The 20561-nt window shown below is 42.1% G+C and overlaps 1 protein-coding gene across 5 annotated transcripts in view; it reads left to right on the top strand.

Annotated features, from left to right (window-relative positions):
- Positions 1–20561, top strand: part of STAC (SH3 and cysteine rich domain) — a 159371-nt gene that overhangs the window by 126651 nt on the left and 12159 nt on the right. For 4 of the 5 annotated variants that reach the window (XM_034662263.1, XM_002914639.4, XM_034662261.1 and 1 more), the window contains 4 exons: positions 166–230; positions 2166–2254; positions 18100–18151; positions 18458–18595. In XM_034662263.1, the coding sequence (XP_034518154.1) occupies positions 166–230; positions 2166–2254; positions 18100–18151; positions 18458–18595 (344 nt within the window). Of the gene's footprint in view, positions 1–165; positions 231–2165; positions 2255–17353; positions 17694–18099; positions 18152–18457; positions 18596–20561 lie in introns of those variants that run through there. The other variant, XM_019794557.2, reaches the window with a different exon arrangement.

Genomic DNA, 20561 nt, shown 5'->3' with positions numbered 1-20561 from the left:
CACGAGGAAGATGACGTGAAAGCTGTCACTAAGATAAGGAAAAGGCAGTGAGGAGGAAAGTAGAAACTATGGAACAGGGAATACATAAAGCCACATCTTCCAGGCATGATTCCAAAACATGGTGACTGGATTCATAAAGCACCTGCTTTTTCTTGTCTCCTTCAGTGTTTACGTATCCAGAAAATGGCACTGACGATTTCAAACACCAAGCAAAGAACATAAATCACCAGGTATTTATCGCTGTGTTAACCTTAAAAAATTGTTTTACCAGCAAAATAAAGGTTTATTCAGAAACAGTAGAAAATATCAATGCAGGACAAGTAAGCTATGGCAAACCATAGACAATCCCACCAAGCAAAGGAGGGAAAGGCTGTTTTACACGGGAAAGGCTGTTTTATAGAGGAAAAGGGGGAGTTGGGGAGACTGCTATAAATAAAAAGTCCATTGGAGGAAACTAGGAGCGCTATGTATAGTGGCTTCTCATTGGCTGAGCTGAGACTATCTCTCATTAGCTGAGCTGTTGGCCTTCCCTTCTCTTGCTGAGATAGTAAAGTAATAGTGAAAGTAGTATCCAGAGCAAGGTCCCTCTCTTCCTGTTGAGTCTAAACTGACTTAGAGTAATAAGGCATAAGAGCTCCCCCTGTCCAACCTCCTGATCATTTTAGTGAGGTTTCCCTTTATTAATTTTCACAGATGTCACAGAAGACAGACCAGGAAGGGTCCTTAGATCACATTGCAGGTCACTACCTAAGTGGGTTATGAAATCAAGTTAGTAGGTCTCAGAACAGAATCGAGTATAGAATAGATCAGAAAAGAATAATGTAGCATAACATGCCATAGCATAAATAGCATAAAACCGATTGATGTCCCTAACCGGAACTATCGAAGTGCATCCAAGATAAGAAGGAATAAGTACTGTGTTGTATACTTCTTGTTACCATTGTATATGTTATATACAAATTGATATATACTGTAAATTACATAATTACATAATCTATTATGACCATATTTTATAGTATGTAAGTATATATATTTTGTACTCATTTATATATAATATTATATAGTAATATCTATCTATATAATTCGAACAGGATAGACTGGAACAGAAGTATATAACATAAGGTACTTGAACTTTGGATAGCAGAGTGAATCAAAGTTGTGTACAACTTTTATTTGTATCTTACATAGTATATGTTTATCATATTATTGTTTAAATATATTATACAATTTTGTATTACATATATAATTTTATATACACATATATAACATGTTAAATAATGATGTGTATATATTACATGTTTATATACACATATATAACATGTTAAATAATGATGTGTGTGTTATATTGTGCAATATATATTACATATGTTATATAATAGTAATATACAATTATGTTTTGTATATTATATAATTTGTATTTTTGTATATTACAAAGTGAAAACATTTATATAGCATTGACATATATTTGGATAATAATAATGGGTAATATTTATATAACACAAGACTCTTGGATAATGTACAAATTGGGAACAACAATTGGAGGCTGTTGTGAGGTTCAAGTATGCTCATGCATGTAACATAATTCTTGGCACACACAATAAGCTATCAAAAATGGTAGCTTTTAATACCATTAGTGCAAGGTTTCATGATCAGGAGATGGTGATTCTTTGATAGATTCTAAATCAGTCTGATGTCAGACACTATGCTTTTTTCACAATATGCATGAACTAATTGCCAGCTGACTATACCGGAGTCCCTTTGATAAACTAGATACCGAATTTTAGGCTAATTGATAAAAAGTCAATTTTAGAAAGTCGAAATTGTTTACTACTATTCATATGTCCCTATTTCTGTAGAACAAATATTCCCGCTCTTGGAGCCAGTCTAGACTGTCACCTTTCATGAACAACTATAGCAAAAAAAAAAAAAAAACTATTTGAAGAAATTTATAGTTGTATCTGATAGATTTCCACATAATTGGTTTTGGTTTCTAATGAAATCAAACTTAGCTAAGAAATTGAAAATAAACCTATGGTTGAAACAAAGCCTCGAAAAATAGGTATTTTAACACTCATGATCCATACACGAGAATTACATTGCATTCACTTATTCATTTTCTGTTTTACCCCTTCCTTCTCTCATTTTTCTATTATTTTCTCCTTCAGGGATCTCTTTCCAAAGAACCATTACAGATGAACACCTATGTTGCCTTGTACAAATTTGTACCACAGGAGAATGAAGATTTGGAAATGAGGTAAAAAAAATTTTTTAAGAATAAGAGAGAAAGAGGGGCGCCTGGGTGGCACAGCGGTTAAGCATCTGCCTTCGGCTCAGGGCTTGATCCCGGCCTTATGGGATCGAGCCCCACATCAGGCTCCTCCGCTGTGAGACTGCTTCTTCCTCTCCCACTCCCCCTGCTTGTGTTCCCTCTCTCGCTGGCTGTCTCTATCTCTGTCGAATAAATAAATAAAATCTTAAAAAAAAAAAGAATAAGAGGGAAAGAAAATTTAAAGTCAGTTTTTCATGTGAAAAGAAGAGTTCAATTAATGCTACCTCCTAACGCTGTAGAGCAGTGATTCTCACATGTGAACAAGCACCCAGGGACCTGTCGGGCTGCTTAGCAGACAGATTCCTGGGCCCTGTCCCTGCAGTTTCTGATTCTGCAGGTCTGGTGGGGCTTGAGAATTTGCATTTCTAACTGGTCAGCAGGTGGTTCTGACTGGTCAGGGTCCACACTTGAAGAAGCGCAGTTGTAGTGCATCAGCAGCAGAACTGCCAATGGGTGTTTGTGGGAAGCTTGAGCATCGGATGCAGTTGGCATCCTGTGGGGTCTAATAGGGAATCAAAATCAATGTCTTTAATGGCCAAATTAACACGGATTAAAGGCTCAAACTAAAACTGTTTGTTTATCCTGGAAGCTCCCCCAAGGCACGCGCTGAGCTATGCCTTTGTTTCAGGGTCCATCCCACTTCATGGTACCTGACACACAGGGGAGGGTAAGGTGAGCGTGGGGACCCTCAAGCAATCCTAAACTTTCTTCTGACCACAGTTTATGTTCCTCCTGTTTCGGGGCTATTGAAGCTAGAGTCAGTGCTCTTCATAGGCTACTTGTCGTGTGACTTTAAGCAATGTATAAACATTTTGTTGTTCTGATTTCCTTGCTTATAAAAGAATAATAGTGACCTCTTACTCTGAGGTATTTTTGAGGATGAAATGAATAATGTTCATAAAGCATATAGCATAGTTCCTCATCATCAAAAAACTCAGTGACTGATAATTATTACAATTTTTATGATGTGGTGTTCACTGGCTATCTCAAAGAAAATGCTTTCTTCCTTTCCTCCATGCATGACCCCAAAACATAAGGGTTTGGTGTTTTTTTAACCCTAGAGCAGGATAGAAGGGGCTGCTTTTCTAGTCAGATGTTCCCTTGGAGATTGGTTCTTTCCTCTTCTGAAGAGAACAGGGAGCTAAAGTAGTACTGAAAACTACTGAAATGCTAGAGCGTTAGGGATATGGCCTCCATTTTGAGGTGGACTCCACTTGTCGGAATATCATGGAGGCCAAGGTACCAGTTGCCAGGCACTCCCTTCACATGGCTTCTGGAAGGTGTCGTCTCTCCAACCTGGAGCGCTTTAGGCTTCTCCTCCAGAGGCTGCGCCATTTCCCAGGCATGGTCCCTCTCCAGCTTGCCTGAGTGTGGTTTCCCACTTCAGTGAAATCTGCCTCTCTTCTTTCACTTTACCCAAAGCCCCATAAAAGGAAAGAGTTACCAAAAAGTCTCCACTTAGCCCCCCTTTCCCAGTTTCCAACTGCCATGAGGTCAAGCTCAGCAGTGTGGCTGCCCTGCATCCAGCGAGACTCCATAGCCAATGTGTGTATCCTGCTGGAGTCTGGCTGGCGCCCAAGGTCAGCTTGGTTTCAGTATTCACTTGCCATCTTCTTCCAAGTGATTCCTGGGCCTTTCCAGAGCAGAGTTCAGGGCCTGAATCCTGGCGCCTGGGATATGTTCAGACAAGTAGGCTCTTGTAATCTGAGTTTTCTCCATCATTGAGTAAGAATTGCCACGCTGAACTCACTGGCTGGAGCTGTAAACAGACCCAAACAGCCTGGCGTCAGTGAGGGAGAAGGTGACGGCACTTACCAAGTGAAGCCCTGTTCTCTCAGAGATAGAACCAGCCCTAGAAGTCAGAGCCTGCCTGGGAGTCATCGCTGGGGGGCTGCCTTGCCTCTGGCTAACTGTCCACAATCAACTCTCTGCTGATGAAGACAAGGGTGTTATCTGTTCACATTGCATTAAATACCGTTTGTCGTGTCCTTCCTGAGACTGTCATTTGGGTATCTAGAATTTAAACTGGAACAACTTCCTAGTGTGTCAGTCCCACCATTTTATACCAGAAGATCACTCTCAGGTCAGCAGATGAAAGGAACAATTCCAGAGAAATATAGGATGTTATTAGGGTACTGAGGAATGACATCTAGCTGCCTGGTGGTGGTCATAAATTTTTGTGCTCCTTTTAGACAGTTGCAGGTCATTAAAAGTCAAGTTGTCTGGTCACGAATCAAACGTTTACAGTCTGTTCTGAGGCAAACAAGACTATTCATTCCCAAGAGTGAAATGCCTGCATTACATAGACTGCAAGATTGGAGTGATAAATCATACTTTTTCTTTTTTTCCTTTTCTTTTTCTTTTTTTTTTTCCAAGAGATTGTATGTTCCCAATTTAAAAAGCTAGGCACTTGATTTAGAATGTGTAAAGCAATGCTTTACACATTTGGGGATTTGGTATAATTCCTTGAATGGACTGGCGCTTTGTGAATTACCCTTTTTTCCTCATACCATAAGGTAGAAAAAAATTCCTTTTAACAAAATATCATTCTTATCCACCTACATTCTCATCCAGGGAGCATGCAGGTATTGTCCTCAGGGCAGAGGACAAATGAGGTGAGGGCACAGAAATGTTTGGAGTGTAAGCTTGAGGGCAAAGAAGACCCAACTGGCAAAGCCAACAGCTATAATTCAGAGCGGCTTAATCATTGCTTCACCAAGCATTCATTACATATCTGCTCAGGAACAGGGAAGGCTTTTCTGCCAACAGCTAACAATCCAGACCTTTCTCCTGACCTCCAGATTCACATCCCTACTTGCCTACCCAGGAGTGGATGGCACACAGCAGGGCCACCCTCCCTCCCACAGACCTGCTCCTTGGGGTGAATAATGTCATCGTCTATCTGCTTAGGCTTTTAGCCAGCCACCAGGGGTGACCCTTTACTTTGTGCCTAAAATGTATTTAATTTCAAGTGCCCGGGTGGCACAGCGGTTAAGCGTCTGCCTTCGGCTCAGGGCGTGATCCCGGCGTTATGGGATCGAGCCCCACATCAGGCTCCTCCGCTATGAGCCTGCTTCTTCCTCTCCCACTCCCCTGCTTGTGTTCCCTCTCTCGCTGGCTGTCTCTATCTCTGTCGAATAAATAAATAAAATCTTTAATTTCAAGTCCTAAGTTCAAAGTTCTCTTTGCCTGAATCTGCTGTGTCCATCCCCATATCCACCTTTCACTGGATTGATGTAGCAGACCCTACCTGGTCTGTGTTTCTAGTCTTGCCCCCCACCCCTCCCTTCCCATCCTTCTTGTGTGGAAAAGTCTCTAAGGTGACAGCATAGTGTACCGGGGGGGCATCTACACTTGGGAATCAGATGGAATGGGCTCCTATCCTAACCCCTCTACTTTCTAACAATAGAGCATATTACCTAACTTCGTGACCCTCTGTTTTGTCATCTTCAAAATAGGGATAATAAGGCTTTCTCCTATGGGAACACTGTAATTAAATAAAATAATAATATATGGTACATACTAGGAGCTTGTTAGTATCCATTCCAGTCAGCTTTATTCATATTACAGCAGTAGACATTTCCTTAACAGACTTAAGAAATGAGAAACAGAGGAAGAGAGAATGAATATATCAACATGGATTCCGTGACTGTTTAAGAATAAAAAATGTGTTGGGGGCACCTGGGTGGCACAGTCGTTAAGTGTCTGCCTTTGCTCAGGGCGTGATCCCAGCGTTCTGGGATCGAGTTCCACATCGGGCTCCTCCGCTATGAGCCTGCTTCTTCCTCTCCCATTCCCCCTGCTTGAGTTCCCTCTCTCGCTGGCTGTCTCTGTCAAATAAATAAATAAAATCTTAAAAAAAAAAAGAATAAAAAATGTGGGCATCACTTGAAATGGGTTTAACTCCCAGCCAACCCACACATTAGCTGTATGACCCCCCCAAAGCCCCCAAAAAAGTTACAGAAGCCATAGGAGCCACTGCTTTTTCACTTATAAAAGGAGATAATCATTGTTCAGACCTCAAGTTTGCTCATAAAACGCACACATCTTTGCTTTAAAGTCTCTGATGTCCTCCCATTTCCCTTGGGAAAAGACTATAGAATATACGGGGACCTCCAGGACGGGCACAGTCTCGTCCCTGGGGACCTCTCCTCTTTGTCTTGTACCACTGTTCTCTCCCATCCACACTGGCTTCTTTCCTTCCCCAGAAGGACCACGCTACCACATGCCAAGGCCTTTTTCTTCCTGCAGTCTGCCCCCCACCCCCGCCAGGCCTGCTCTCCACCCTCCACTGCCATTGCAATCACACGCATACACACATGCTCCCACAGATCTCAGCTCAGCTTTCACTTCCTCGGTACACCCTTTCCTGACCCCCAATCTGGGTGTGATTCCTCTGTTAGCTCCTTTCATGACACCATATTTCTTTCCTTTAAAGCAGTTACCTCAACTTGTATTTATATATTTCTGGAATTATTTGGTGAACCTCTATCTTCCTTATAAACATGAGAACAAATCTGTCATTGCTAGCCTATATCTCCCCGTAGCACAGGACAGTTCTTGAAACATAGTATATGACTGATGAATACATGATGAAGGAATGGACGAGTATCGTGGAGACAAAATGAACTAATGCTGTGCCTGCCATGCACAATCAGTGGGCACGTCAAGTACATGACAATATAATGGAAATGATAAAAGAGGAAGCAAACCAAGCTCAGAGGGCTTCGCCAGGACCTCTTTCCTGAAGAAGATGGGCCTTGAGCCCATGGTAAATATTATTTGTCAAGAAGAAATGGTGGAAAAGGAGACCAAAGGGTTTCAGACAATTTGGAAGAAGCTCGGGTAAGCCCTTACTGAGCACTCATATTTGAGGGATGGAGGAGTAGGCCTCAGAAGGGAGATACCAGGGCTCTGCCCCCTCAGTCTTAGGGCAGTGAGTCCTCCTCTTAGAAGTGCCATGGTCCCATCATTGGTCTCCAAATTCTGTCTGAAGGCAGAGGCTTTCAGTGAAAAATAAACTTCCTTCATAAAGTCATCCATTACCTCCCCAGATTGCTGGAGCTTTCATGATAATGCTCTATCTGTTCAGCATGGGCAGGGAGCAGGACAGACAAGGCAGCAGGGCAGAAAAGAGCACTATCAGGGAGTCACAGAGACCCGGGTCTGCCTTCCAGCACTGATCCTTCCCAGCTGCATCTATTTGAGCCAACGATATAATCTCTTGGGGGGCTTAGTTTTCTCCTTCCTAGGGAGACTGAGTATTAAACCAGATAATGTAAATAAAAGGTGGGATTTCATCCCCAGTAGAAAGCGAGGTGCACAGTGTATTTAGATACCTTTTTAATTTGCATCTTTTCACAATATGTTTTATTTTCAAGTCTTCTGGATATCCTCAACACTACCCTAAGGATATAATAGTTAAAAAAACACAAAGGTTCTCTCTGGCCTTTGAGCATGTCCAGTGGGACTCCATTTAATTTGTCTAGCCAAAAGGAGACTGTGAGACCCTGTCCCTCATCTGAGTCCATTTTGCAGTTGCTGACTTATAGGTATGACATTTTACCCCTGACATCAAAGACATGGTGCCAACATGCACAGGATCCCCCGACTATCACTGACCATTTGAGGTCTGATAACATTAAAGAGCACCCCATTCCTCTATCTGAGTGCAATGAACTTGAATAGTAGATAAACTTCTGAAATTAGGGTCTTAAACAATTTCTACCAATAATCCTTGTTATCAAATTTTTGAAGAGCTTTGAAAATTACGCTTTATGGATGGCCAACTTAATATATGAGCCAAGCTTTTTAAAATGCTACTTGAAATACAAACTAGAGAACCCCATTATAATCAGCTCTGGCACTGTTACCATATATGCTGCCTCGTGAGTGCACATAGGCCGTGTGCCCAATCATTGTCCTAGCCTAGTGGGTGAGTATATGTGTGTGATACACTTACATATGCACATACATTTCCACATGCTCGCAGTCAGATATACACACACATTCATACATCCATGCACACTCAAATACTCATTCATTCACACACACACACACACACAGAGTTAGCAAGAGCTTGACAGCACATGCTTAGCTTTTGCCTTCCACATTTATAATGTAACCAGTCCCATTATCCTCACTGATGTTGGGTTCAGAAGTCTGCAAAACAGTCTTAAAGCCCCTGCTTATTATTCACACCAAGACGCCTTTTAAAAATCATTAAGAATAGGGGCACCTGAGTGACTCAGGATTGAGCATCCAACCCTTGGTTTCAACTCAGGTCATGATTTCAGGGTCGTAGGATGGAGCCCATGTAGGGCTCTACACTGAACACAGTCTGCTTATCCCTCTCCCTCCCCGCATCTGCCCCTCCCCACGCACTCTCTCTCTCAAGTAAAGAAAATATTTTTTAGAAAGTAAAAATAAAAATCAATAAGAATAATTCTTACGGCTTCGCCATGCTGGTATCATGTAAATAAGCAGCAGATGTAAATAACTCCAAATAGGGGCGCCTGGGTGGCACAGCGGTTAAGCTTCTGCCTTCGGCTCAGGGCGTGATCCCGGCGTTACGGGATCGAGCCCCACATCAGGCTCCTCCTCAATGAGCCTGCTTCTTCCTCCCCCACTCCCCCTGCTTGTGTTCCCTCTCTCACTGGCTGTCTCTATCTCTGTCGAATAAATAAAATTTAAAAAATCTTTTAAAAAATTTAAAAAAATTAAAAAAATAACTCCAAATAAACACAAACCCCTAAAACATTTTAGGGGCTCTGAAATAAAGAATGGGGAGTAAATAAAAGACTGACCGGTTCAGATGCATATTCTAGTGGCCATATAATGCCTATTCCAAAGAATCCATTTTGGCTTCCCACATCTAAGTCATTTTCATTTTTATTAGTTCTCCCCAAACAAATTTATATGATAATGGCCATGTTTCATAAGGGGAAGAGAAAGAGGAAAAATGAAAAAAGCTTAGGAGCCGGGAGAGAGAAAGAGGGAACTGCTTTTCCAATATTATTAAAGTCTAAGATACAAATTAATTTCCACTTCAGTGTGTATCTGAACACCTGAATTGGGGGGGGGCTTCAAAGAAAACTATTTTCTTTTGTAATCCTAAATAAGCATTTAGATTCTTGAATTGCCAGCCTCTTTCTTGGAAGCAGTGAGTCTCGGATTTTTCTGTGGTTGAGTCTGAATGAAACCAGGCAGCCATTCATCTCATTAGCTAATATTCACAAGAACCTCTGGAGATGGGATGGCCTGAATTCATCTCTTTCTGATTTTTTTCTAAGCACCACTTGAAATCGAGTTAAAACTGACTTTTAACCCTTATGTGGCTGTTCTCAGGATTTGCTTCATCTCTTCACTGCTCACCACATGGTGAATGAGCATCCCCTGGCTGCTCAATGAACAGTTGGCGGTCCCTGCCCTCAAAGAGCTCAGGTGATCCTCGGGCTGGGAGGATTGGGGTGCAGAAGAGTAGACAAGAAAGCATGCTCTAATGTGAGGTCTTGTGGGCAAGGATATAATTCAGGACGCTGCCACAGCAGCTCAAGGAGCCATCAAACCTCCCATGGGAGGCCAGGGAAGGCTTTGCAAGGGGGTAGCATCACAACCAAGCCAAGGCTCCCAGCAAGAGGGGACCTGGGAGCCTGTGCAGCTTGGTTAGTGAGCAGTAATTCTCTCTTTCCAGTCAGGAAAGGGTAAGGAAGAATGGGTTCAATGGCAGAACATGAGAATGACTTTAAGAGGTAGGAGATGGGGGGCAAATGCCAACCCCATTACAAAGAGATGGTACAAATTCATTTCACAGGTGGGAGCATATTTTCATAATTACATGCATTCCAGTCCTCATTCTGGAAAGACTATCTTCAACTTCAGTAGAACTTAGTGAATGGACACCTCGCTGCTTTAGTTCATATTCCAATGAGACAGTTTATGGCTGTTTCTCTTTTGGGGGACAAGTTGGGAGAACCAGGGCCAAGAACTGACAGGTAGAAAGTAGAGGCTCAGCCGGAACCCAGGGAGGCATACTTCCGGTCCACTGGTCTTTTCCCCACCCCAAACTTTTCATCCTGCATTGACTTGTGTGGGTGTGCTCTCCAATGAGGTTGACAATTCCTTCTAATCAGCAGATCGAGACAATGTATTAATTTTTCCCATGTTCGCCATTCATATCCCTTCTTAGGAGTTTATTAGGATTGTTAAGTCTTGTTTTTAAGACCAGGAAGCTTGTGATCTACAGAAGGTGTTCATGAATTGTCACTCTAGTTCACTAATAATTTTTTTTAATTAACGTAAAATCATGAGTCTATACAAATATAAAATGAACACGTCAAAATTTTTATTTGACTCATTAATTAATGAGAGAACCAGTATAATGTCCCATCTGGTACAAAGGAGAATTCAAGCATCACACATACATAGGCGATAGGAGCTCTGACATGAATTTATGAATGCGTGCCAAACTGGTCAGTCCTCAGGGGCAACAACTGGTTACATCCCACCAGACACAGTTCAGTTGCATTCCTAAGTACAAGAGTCATTTGCATCATCACCGATTTTCTACAAGTTGTAGAAAATATGTAAAGTAGCCCAAATACAATGAAAGAGGGAGATGGCAGGAAAGGTGAACTAGACACCCAGATCTATAATATTTGGGCCTGTTTCAAAGTCTTTCACAATTTTCACAATTTTATGGTTGGGATTCTTAAACCACTTGTCACCAGCCCTAAGAACCTCCTGGAGAATATTATTAAAATAGAGATTCCTGGGCTCCCCCCAGGCCTAGAGGGTCAGATCCCACTCGGAGGTCTGAATGGCTAAGCGTTCCCCCGGCTTCTGAGTATCTGCCAGACTTGAGAATAGCTGTGACATCCGAAGACACGCAGTGGGCCAGTGGCAGACTCAGGACTACAAGGCAAGCTTCCTGATCCTCGGTCATGTTCGGTACTCCGGTCCGCATCGGGGTTTTGGACAGCAGATTGCGTGGCTATGTCCTTCACTCTGTAAGGCTTTATAAATCCTTCATAAAATAATAATAGGAGAGCCCTTGAGACAGAGTAAGACAGAATAAGACTCCCTCGGTGTCTCGTTTCCATTCTCTAAGTACATTACCGCTTGGCAAATGCATCAACTTAATTAAAACTAAATGTAATTCTAATGCACCAATTTGATTTAAAAATAATCTTCACAGTCACCAGGACATCAAAATGCAATTAAGGCTATTTGAGGAAAGTCTCTGATGCATATTATGTTCTGAGGCTGCACTATGTCAGGAAACCCAGCTCCTCCTGAATGTCACTAATGTGCTCAGCAGCCATCCTCTCACCCAGATGCCTCTTCCAATTAGGTTCTGGAGAGCGTGATCCGTGACAGTTCAGGAACATTTACCAAATCCCATCCAAATGGTCCTTTAGCTGAATGTTTTTTCTCTGAGCCGCTCTCCGGACTGGGGGAAGAGCAGGCAGTCTCACGGATGCCAGGTTTAAGACAAAATCAAACTGCAGATTCAGGAGTTCCTTGTCACCTACCCGTGTGCTCAGACTGTAAAAGGCTCTGGACCATGACTATGGAAATTGAGAAGCGGGTCTAGTGAAAAATTAAGCAGTAGATCTGAAGTTAATGGAGCAGTTTGGCTCCTTTTTATGTTCCCCTGACCGGGTTTTTCCAGGACATCTCTTTTGGCTGAGTAACTCTGGTTGCTATAAGACTGATTCAGTTTTTGTTCATTTGTTTGGTTTTGGTTGGTTGGTCAGTTGGATGGTGGTGGTGTTTGGTTGGTTGATTTTTTGTTCCTAATGAACAGAAAAGGGTAAGAAATACTAAAGATATCTGAAAAATATTTGGCAGAGTCAAATGGGCAATTCTGATGAGTTTCACAAGGCTTGGCAGGTATAAGAGGCAGCTTGATTTAGTGGTATTAGTAGTGGATTCAAATCCTGCCTTTAACTGGTGAAGTCTCTCCGAACCTTCTTACTTGTGTGCAGATGCAGCTGGCTGTGCCTGCTTCATTTAGTTAACCTCCTGTCCCTCTCCAGACTACTTGGCTGTCCTCCTCCATGATTCCAACACCTCTGTCGCAATCAGTGGCTGGAGTGGGGGGGGGGACCAATATAGCTCCCAGCCCCCAGCCCTTGCCACACCTTTTCCATTACTACCTGGGTGGAGGGCAAGAGGGAGGGGCAGATGTAAAATGAGAGAAAAGCTTTTTCAAAGCTCTGAATCACACTGAAGCCACGTAAGAGGCCAAAGATGATTTCATGAACCAACCATCCCTGCCAAAATCCTAAAGGAACACCCATTAGAAAGGTAATAATCCCTGGATCTTCTAATTCCCACGTGAAAAAATTACACTTTCAGGAAGAAATTAGAACTTTTGAGTCCTTAATGTGTATCAATCAGGGCTAAAGCCTTCCACATATGTGTTCTCATCCAATCCACACAGCAACTTTGCAAAATAAATATAGTTAATTATTTGTTATGTATATTATATACTTATATAAATATCACTGAGTCTCAATGAAGCATATATGTTGGGATTTTTGTTTGGGATCAGTTCCACACTTGTTTGTCCCCTCCCCCACCAGCATATTTCTTCTTGTACACTCCACACAGACCCAAAACCTACCATGTAACAAGCATTCAAAAAATACTCAGATGTCGTATAATTTCCTTTGAGTCCATAGGCAGAGATGGAGAATAAAGAAAAACAAATGTCGTTTGCATTCCAGAATATTCAGTATATCCAAAACATTGTGAAAACAAAAAGAGCCCAGAACATCCTTCCTTGTCCCTGTGCCTCCCAATGGAGGGCCAGTCTGCGGTCTCAGGTTGTCTGAGACAGTGCAGAAGGGGCTTCTCAAAGGAGGTGGTCTCATCAGGAAGGTGTCGGTGTCTGCAGTCCTAGGAATTTATGGTCCCCATAAATTGGGACAGGCAAGACTGGGCAGGGGGCCTCAGGACAACTCCTTCTCCACCCTCCAGAAACTCACCCCTCGAAGACCAAACCATGGCCATAACACCTTGCAGAAGAGCTCCCTGAAGCTGGCTGGGCTCAGATGACATCATCCATACACTCTGTGACCCCGTGGTCTCTAAGTCCCTGAAACCAATTTCGCTGGTGGTGGAAGAGAGAGGTACCTATGTCCAAGTGCAAAATTGAGAGATGAGGGAGGCAGAGGACTGCTGAAAATGAACCAAATAGCAGCCATCTAGTTCCCACGCACAGACACACACACACACACACTCACTCACGGATCAACTCTGTCCCTTCACTGTTGAGCTGTAATTCTGCAGTTATCTGTTCCTACTCTTGATGATAGCACACAGTTCCCTCATCATGTCAAGACTTTCCAAAAATCATGATATAACCAACCCAAAAGTCTTCCTCTGGATCCAAGACCAATGTTACTGAGCAAACCAAAAGAAAAGACCAGCTGTGGTGCTCTAACAGTCTGCACCAAAGAGGGACCTGATCCCTTTACTCTTTATGAATCACATTATTTTGTGTACATGTATAATTCTTGGGTACAGTACAGCAGAATGCTTACCCGAATTTAGGATGATCTGATTGAATTAAGCAAAGGGAACTTTTTTTTTTTAATATTTGGGGGCCTGACAAGTTCATCCCCAGGAATTTGGAAATAAACTTAAATTATAAAATCTGCACATTATGGATCAGGAATATAAGGTCTCTTGAAAGAAAGAGAGTAACTGTTAGGCCAGAACAGGACTCTGGACTGTGAAAACCCAAAATGAGAAAGAATTGTTCCATGGAGAGGGGCCTGGTTGGCCACAGAAACATGAAACAGTTGGAGGCAGAGAGCCATGCACTGGCAGTGTCCATCCTAAGACCAACCGCAGGAAGGAGGATCTTTAGGCATTAGGCCTCCATTCCTCCAGGAACAATGGAAAGGCTTTCCCTGTGCAGAGCGAGTGGGCGGAATGTTTGCGCTTAGCTCTTTGATGGCAGGACATAGCGCACCAACACCATGATGGGAGAAGAGAACGAAGTTGAGAACTGATTGGGCAGAGATCTCACAGTTGATAGTGGAGGGCAGCCACACAGGCCACCCAGGCTTGCAGCTGGGAGTCAGGGGAACAGCACACTCAGGCTGTAGGGGCAGCTTATGTATGGCCAACAGCCGGGGCTAGCTGGTTTCCCAGGCTCCCTGTGGATTAGCAAATTTGAATAATTTCACAGGTTACAGGACATAAGGGCTGTCCCTAGTTGTCTGGTCCCTGGTCCCAGGAGCAGGTAGGGTTGGGTCTAGGTGCTTCATGGCCTGGATTGTGAGAGTCTGAAAGGAAGTGGTTGGGGTGTTGACTTAACCCGTTGCTTGAGGGGAACTGATCGGCCTGTAGCCAGAGTTTCAAAACTAGGTCAACACACCTTTTAAAAAATAAATTAAAGGGGTGTCTGGGTGGCTATCAGTTAAGCATCTGCTTTCAGCTCAAGTCATGATCCCAGGGTCCTAGAATGGTGCCTCATATCAGGCTCCCGGCTCAGTGGGGAGTCTGTTTCTCCCTTTCCCTCTGCCTGCCTCTCCCCCTGCTTGTGCTCTCTCTCTCTCTGTCAAATAAATAAATAAAATCTTATGAAAATTAATTAATTAATTTAATCAAAAACATTATATTTCAGAGTGGTTTTATCTTGCTTGCCTACTCAGATCCATAGGCCTGAACCCTGTGTTGAAAAAGAGTATAAGTCCGAGTGCAGGTGCAGTGGCAGGAGTGCCGAGATTGATGGGTGATGCCAGGCAGGGGCAAGGGGCAGGGCAAACCCCATGGGCCATGGGTTTGCTGACCCAGATGTCAGAGCATTGGTATCTTGGATTCAAGTGCTGCCTGGGGCAAGATCCTGCCTGCAGTGAAAAAGAGACATTAGCTGTCTCCACCAGGTGATTAGAGTAGTTGGCTAATATCAAGACCCTACCCTTATGCCTTATAACTGCACTGTTATCTATTCCCTTCATAGCCCTTATGACAATTTGTGATTATATGTTGTGTTATCTATTTGCTTATTTGTATCCATCTTTCTCACTAGAACATTAACTCCAGTGAGGACATTATTCTCCAAAGAGTACCAAGAGTTGGCATTCTGGAATATTTGTTGAGTGGGTAAACAACCATCAAAAAAGGAATAAGTAGTTGAATGTAACTCTCCTCCCTCACTAAGGAATTTTCTGGTCCTGGCAGTGCTCTTTTATAAGATAAGACAATCCCCATCACACTGTCAAGAGGGTATCTGGTATTGCTCATAAAATTATAGCATGTGTTCCAGTGAGTGCCTCATTCTAATATGTGGTTTAGTTACCATGGGCCATATGCTCAGGGACTGCCCACCTCTGACCATAGTAAAAAATGAGTCTATATCTAGACTGTAAAACCAGCGGGATCCAACCAAAAAGGCAGCATCCTTTTTCACCCTTAGGAAAATGTACCTCCCCCACCTCCAGCTTTATTCCTTACTTCCAGTTTCTACCAAGCCATCAGCAAAGTCATTGGACTTGATGCTAACACATGGTTTCTTGGGTTATTAGGTTAAGTAAAATCTGCTGGAGCTAGAAAGATTTTTCTACATCAGCTTTCATCCTTGCTGCTTAATTAAATCCCTCACCTGGGAAAAGAGTGATTTTCAACCATCTCACTTTCTGTGGCATCAGCAAAGAACTGTGACTGTTGAAATACCAAAATGCCACTCGTGTTTAATGCTTCAGGTGCAACAAGCCTGTTCTATTTGGAATCCCCTATGAAGTCAGATATTAACTGAGAATTGAAAATGACAGCAGAGGAGATTGAATCAGAATAGCAAAATGAGCCCACGGATCTACTTCCTCTCTTGCTCCAATCCCTTAAAATGTCAGAAAATATATTTTTTTAAGAATACATTCATAACAGTACTAGAAAACAAGAAATAATAGTATCTGAGATCCCCAAATTTTGAGAAGTTCCTGGCAAACTACAGCAAATAGAATTGAGAATAGTAAAGATGCGTGGAGACCAAAGCATGCTCAGGAAAGAGTAATTTTTAGGTGTAGGGGCACATTCAAGGAGACACTGAACTCAGCAAATTCACTGAAGACCATTAGGGTGTCTCCAGTGGCTTGATTGCATTAATGACCCAAATTCTTCACCCTTTCCTATTTTCTTGCCCTTTGCCACGGGACTTTACAGTTCCTGTCACCACACAGGTGGAGCCCCTATCCCATCTCTTGAGTCTGGACTGGCCTCATGACATGCTTTGCCCAATAAATGAGACAAAAGTGACAATGTGTCAATTCCAAGCCTGGCCTTGGAGTTCTTATGTGTCTTGCATGTTTCCATTTGCTGCTCTTAAAATTCTGGCATTGCCATGAATCTGCAAATTAGCCTTCTGAGGTATGAGAAACAGGAAATAAGGCAAAGTCTCCCCAGTCATCCCAGCCAACAGCCAGCCAACACCCAGGCATGTGAGTAAGCCATTGTTTTGTGACTGTATGTTACACAGCATTATCATGGTAATATATAACCGATACAGGCTCCCAGCTGTGTTCATGACACCACATCACTGCTTATAATGAGCAATAGGCTGCAACGGTGTTTGACTCCAGAATCAAAGGAACACCTGTACTCAGAAGAAAGGGGACCCATGCGTGAGGAGGGCTCTTGTATGAGCATGCAAGTCTGAGAAAGACAAAGAGCTGTGTTTCGATAACTCTAGATCCCAGACCATCTAGAGAGCAGGGGGAGGGAGGGAAAAGGCAGCTGTACTTAACAGGAGAATAAACTGACCTTTCCCTCACCAAGGTTAAGAGAGCCCCCTGTTTTAGCCATTGGGGTAATGGTAGGAGGCCCCAGACTGCTTGCCTGCTGCACTTTCAAGCATCCAAAAATGAGATGCCCCAGTCAACACACCCTGCTCTCTTAAGCGGAGCCTGAAATTAGCTCTGGCATGTGGGAGAGAGACACAGTGCAGACGCAGATGGGTATAATAGTAGAGAAGCTTGACCATTGTCCACACCCATCTACCTCTGTTTTCAGCCATTAATGTAAAGAAAGAACCAAGAAGAAAAAAGAAGAAGAAGAAACAACCAAGAAACACAGAGGTTGAAGAAAATCCCTTGACATGAAGGAGAAGCAATAAAATAAAGAGGAAGGCAACCAATTCTACAGGAAACAAAGAATTCAATAAAGGAAAGATATGATTTTAAAAACATAACAATATCCTCAGAAAGATCTATTATAATATCACATCCATAACAGAAAGTGGCAAATATGACTAGAAAACTTCCAGAAATAATAGAGGACCCTTCTCTATGTGTAAAAATAACACTAATATTGAGGTACATGGGTGGCTCAATCGGTTAAACGCACCTGACTCTTGATTTTGGCTCAGGTCATGATCTTGCAGTTGTGGGATCAAGCCCCGATCTGAGCTCAAGGTGGAGTCTGCTTGAGATTCTTTCTCTCCTTCTGTGTCTGCCTCTTCCCCTGCACTCACTCACACACTCTGTCTCTCTCTCAAAATAAATAAAACCTTTAAAAAAATAAAGCTAGTATTATTTTTTAATAATACGGCATGGAAATAATACTTGTTTTGAATGTACAACAAATTCATGGGTGGGAAGAACTGAGAAAAAGTTATGTTTATTTTACTTCTATTTATTTTAGGATTGTTTGTATAAATGAAAAACAATTACTTGTGACCCTGAAGTGTCATCTTTTTTTTTCTTTTCTTTTCTTCCCCCCTCTCCTTCCCCACTCAACCCGTTCACTCTTCATTATAGGCCAGGAGACATGATTACTCTTCTAGAAGATACAAATGAAGACTGGTGGAAAGTAAGTATTTCTTTTTCTTTAAAAAAAAATAAACTATCGGGGCGCCTGGGTGGCTCAGTTGTTAAGAGTCTGCCTTCGGCTCAGGGCGTGATCCCGGCTTTCTGGGATCGAGCCCCACATCAGGCTCCTCCGCTGGGAGCCTGCTTCTTCCTCTCCCACTCCCCTTGCTTGTGTTCCCTCTCACGCTGGCTTTCTCTATCTCTGTCAAATAAATAAATAAAATCTTTAAAAAAAAAACTATCACTTGGTAACTGTAATTACAACAAATGCTACAATTGTGGATGCATGCCTCCTTTTTCCTTTCAGGGGAAAATTCAAGACAGGATTGGCTTCTTTCCTGCCAACTTTGTTCAGAGAGTACAACAAAATGAGAAGATTTTTAGATGTGTTAGGACCTTCCTTGGGTGTAAAGAACAGGGGCAGATGACACTGAAAGAGAATCAGGTGAGTAAAGCATGCAAGCACATACCAGGTACGACCAAAACAGAGAACTTTGAAAAAAGATAATACTCACTCTCGTGGTATTATGTGGTGTAGTAGACTAAGCCTGCAAAACCAGAATGCTAGGAAGCTCATTTGGTGGTATCTTTTCACAAGAGGAAATGTACATAACGTTACAGCAGCAGGGTAAAAACATCTGGCTCCGGAGCTTTTCTCTGAGGACCACTGGTCTCTGATATGGACACTTACTCTAGTTTGGGCTCTGTGCTGGTCTCTACCAATGTGTAGTTAATTTTTCATAGTCTCTTGGGAATACTTTGCTGTTACTTGCTGAGGGTTCCACAGTTCATGGCATTTGTCTCCAGTCACAAAGGCCCTTCTAAGTAAGGTGTCCTTGTCCAGACTCCAAGCTTCTGCCTTTTCACTGGAATCCAAGACACCTTCACATTGCTGAATAAAACATAATCAGGACATAGGTAACCAGGGACTATCCCACACCAGTGCCCGGATGTCTCTGTACATCCAATCTAGAGGTGTCTGGCGCCATCTTGCTCTAGTGCCATGTTGAATGTGAGGTTCAACATGCAATAGAAAATAAATGACATTGTTGATTTCCTGAGGAGTGAGGTATGAACCCTTTGCATGTGTATGTCTTCAAGCTCCATGCTTCTTGCTCCCCTATCTCACTCCTGGAATGATGACAGACACAAAGAAACAAGACACACACAGCTCAGCTCTTTGTCTTAACTCTGCCTCTCTTTGCCTTCTTTCAGCAGAGATAGGGCTTCCTACTACCCCTTCTTCTCTGACTCCAACTTCCCTCAGGTCAGATCCTGAGTCCTTACCGTAAAATATAGTAATACACTAAGACCTCCACATTTGCTCTTGGTGTATTTGAGGATGACTTGAGAAATCAGACAGTAGAAATTTCTTCAGTCTTCTAAAAAACTCTTACAATTAACTCTAATTTCCAGTTTTGGAAGCCAAAGCCTTGCCTTTCTTTCTGTCTCCACTTTTGGTATGATGATTCTAATATTTCGTAAGGCAATTAATGCTTCTGGTTGGAAATGATGAGGCTCACCCTACAAAAAGGTACAAAATGAGAAACGTATTAATAATTTTAATACCATACCAGGGTGCCTGGGTGGCTCAGTCGGTTAAGTTTCTGCAGTCAGCTCAGGTCAAGATCTCAGGGTCCTGGGATAGAGCCCTGTATCGGGTTCCCTGTTCATCGGGGAGTCTGCTTCTCCCTCTGCTCCTCCCCCTGCTTGTGTGCTCTCTCTCTCTCTCTCAAATAAATAAATAAATAATTTTTTAAATCATAATAATAATTTTAATACTATCCCTGTTCAATAGCATTGCCCAAAACACATCTTGAATGTCATTTTTGTAATTGCCTACAAAAATAGTTTCTAAGTCCCTTAAGAAATTACTTTATATTTACATTACTTTTTATCTGATTTATAATTTTTAAAAACTGGTTTACCTAACTTGATCAACAATTTTATATGTCACATGGAGTGCCAAATGCTTGATCATCTTCAAACTAACAAGTACACCCTCAAAGAATAATGATTTACATTTTCTTTATGGCTATTTAAAAGAAAATTCTTTATATCTAGCCCCTGTTTCACAGAGAAGGAAAGAACAAATTAATGCAGTCCTAGACATTGCCACAGTGATAATTATTACAAGTATCATCATTATTATTATTTATGTCATACATACATATTTACAAAGTATATATACCTACAACATTTTACTTGAGATCCCACACATGCCCTGTGAATTTTATTNATAATTATTACAAGTATCATCATTATTATTTATTATTTATGTCATATATACATATTTACAAAGTATATATACCTACAACATTTTACTTGAGATCCCACACATGCCCTGTGAATTTTATTGATTTATTATTCACTATTTATATTTTATGAATGATGAAAGAAAGGCTCATAGA

This window comes from Ailuropoda melanoleuca, chromosome 6 (assembly GCF_002007445.2).
Source record: "Ailuropoda melanoleuca isolate Jingjing chromosome 6, ASM200744v2, whole genome shotgun sequence".
Taxonomy (NCBI): domain Eukaryota; kingdom Metazoa; phylum Chordata; class Mammalia; order Carnivora; family Ursidae; genus Ailuropoda; species Ailuropoda melanoleuca.
The sequence above is the reverse complement of the archived record's forward strand: the minus strand, read 5'-3'. Positions and strand labels throughout refer to the sequence as shown.